The sequence below is a fragment of the Myotis brandtii genome, unplaced genomic scaffold (genome assembly GCF_000412655.1).
Source record: "Myotis brandtii unplaced genomic scaffold, ASM41265v1 scaffold136, whole genome shotgun sequence".
NCBI lineage: Eukaryota > Metazoa > Chordata > Mammalia > Chiroptera > Vespertilionidae > Myotis > Myotis brandtii.
In genome coordinates, this window is record NW_005354829.1 from 1,037,134 (window position 1) to 1,039,828 (window position 2,695).

The window sequence follows — 2,695 nt, forward strand, 5'->3', positions numbered from 1 at the left end:
GCAGCTGATCGATGTTTCTCTCTCATCGATGTTTCTAGCTCTCTATCCCTCTCCCTTCCTCTCTGTAAAAAATCAATAAAATATATATTAAAAAAAAATAGATCCTACAAGGTCTACTTTATTGCTTGTTTATTCCTATAAAATGTCCCCCTCATTAGCACACATGTGCATTAACTGTCACACTGTCTATTCTCTTCGAAATCATAAAGTCTTTAGTGCTGTCTCATCACCAATAGCGACTTCTTCCTGTACCCTCAATGTTTCAGGGTATCTGCCTTCAAAATTCACAAACCTGTAAGTAACTTGTAGTGATTTTTTTTTTTAACTTGTTTTTAAATCCTGGCATATTGTGAGAACTTGTACTAATTTACCATCTCAATTTATTTTAGTATCAAAAAAGCTCAAAGCTTTTTGGTTGTAAAACTTAAAGGAAGAAATACTGAGGACAGACTTGAGGCCACACTACCCAGCCTTTTAATCTCTGTTCATAAATAACTACCAGTAACCAACTACTGTAGATGATTGCTTGTCTTTTCTTTGGCCATCAAACCAATCATAAAACAATGACCGGAAAGGTTTTCCTCTCTTTGAAAAGGTTTACACCTCTGACCAATGACTCAACTATACAGGAATATAATGAATCAGCCATATGAACAAAGCAATGGGTGACACAGGGCAGCCTGAGTCACCCCTAACACCCATGAGAATGAACTTAAGACATTCAAACTGAATCCTCCCTTTCAAGGCAGGACATTTTATAACAAGCATTTTGGAACTTCTGTGTCCTCAATTTAGGGTAAGAGGATACTCTCCCTTGGGCCACATTCCTTTTTATTCCCTCCCCCTTTTACTTTTGTTCTCTCCTTTGGCTTGGAGTCCATGGGCACCTGACCCCTTGTACTTATCCCCAGAGAAGATCAATACCAGTACTGGCTTAAAGTGAGACTCCCTGGGAAAGGCAATGAAACTGAGACTGTGAGAGACAATGTGTGCAATGACTGCCAACACACATAGACTCAGTGAGTGCAAATTAGTCTCCATAGATAAACAAACACTCTCAACATATCTACTTTCTACCAAGGCTATGTGTGCCCTTAAGAATAGTTTGGCATGATTTTTTTTTCTTTTTTGAGAGAAACATTGACTGGTTGTTCCCCTTATTTATGCACTCATGTTGCTTCCTGTATGTGCTCTGACCTGAGTTCAAACCCCCTTGGCGTATTGGGACGATGCTCTAACCCAATTGAACTAACTGGCCAGAGCCTGGCATGACTTTTTAGAAAAGTAAACAGTAAGCATTAGAAACTATCATGGGTTCACCAAGTACTGATAAATCCTCTCTCTAATAAGCTGGTCCAGATTCTTTCCTGGGAGCTAGCAACTCATTAAGTACTTTTTAATTCTGATTATTTCTTGAAATAATAAGAGTTTAGATATACTGTGTTAAGTAAAATATATCTTAAAATTAATTTTCCTATTTCTTTTTACCTTTTCATGTATTATAACAGAAAAATTTAAATTTCATATGGGGCTTAATTATATTTCTATTGACAGACCTGATCTAGAGTCTCTCAAAACAAAGTTACAATTACTTTAAAAATATTCAACACTAATGATAATATTCCATTGCAAGTCCATCATACTCACCTTTTGAATTTTGTACTTTTTCATGTAAGGTATAAATTGAAACAAAAACCCAGGTAAACAGAACAAGAAATAAAGGGTCTCGTGAACTATCAGGGATCCCCATGTTGCTATCTGGAACTTTGTGTAATTGTCCAACATATAGTTCCAAGCATTCTTAAATGGTTCTTGCAGAGGATTCTCGGGTAAAAGTGAATCTACATACTCCACAGCCAAGGATGCTGAACTAAAGATGCTGACACTTTCATTTGTTGCCATTTTTCAAATCTCTGCACACGGCCTTTTAATTCTGTAAATATAAATAAGTACATAAATAAATAAGCAAGAATGCAAGTTAAACAATTCTAAGAAAGTAGTTTTAAAAATGCATCTTCAAATAATTTTAAAAATAACCATTACTAGCACCAATTTCTCAGGTCATAAACATGTAGTTAAAACAAAAGAACCTATAAAGAAAAAGCCTGCCAAATATGACGACACAAAAATTATATACTTGTGATTGGGGAAGAAAGAGATAATCTATAGTAACAAAAGTGTAATATGCTAATCAGACCAGATGACCTTCCGGATGAAGTCAGGGATGAAGCCAGGGCTGCGAGGAAAGCCCAGGTCCCAGGTGCCTGCCTGTGTTGGCTGCAGGGAAGCCTGGGTCCCAGGTGCCAGAGGGAAGCCAGTGCTGGCAGGCGGGGGAAGGAAGGCCTACTTCTTGCTACTCTTGCACGAATTTCGTGCATTGGGCCTCTAGTTATAAATAAAGTCAAAGATCAAATGACAAATTCGAAAAATATCTCTACTACTTATGACAAAGGGCTATAAGGAAAAGTCAAAGGCCATTAACACTTGGTTCACAGAAGAGTAAATGCAAATGCTCACTAAACAAACAAGCAGTTCAATTGGACTCAAATAAGGAAATATACCCTAAAACAAAAATCTTTACATTACATAGGGCTCAGTACCCAGTATTGTTAAGGACAATAATTTGAAGAAACAGGCACCATTACACATTGGTGATGAAGTGGGAAGGGGGGAGGAGGAGCAGAATTAAGTACAT

The 2,695-nt window shown here is 37.3% G+C and overlaps 1 protein-coding gene across 1 annotated transcript in view; it reads right to left on the reverse strand.

Annotated features, from left to right (window-relative positions):
- The window catches only part of MSMO1 (methylsterol monooxygenase 1), a 15,931-nt gene that overhangs the window by 7,745 nt on the left and 5,491 nt on the right, over positions 1-2,695 (reverse strand). Inside the window, exon 2 of the mRNA XM_005860506.2 lies at positions 1,648-1,933. Coding sequence (XP_005860568.1) covers positions 1,648-1,902 — 255 coding nt within the window. The 5' untranslated portion in view covers positions 1,903-1,933. The remainder of the gene's footprint in view (positions 1-1,647; positions 1,934-2,695) is intronic.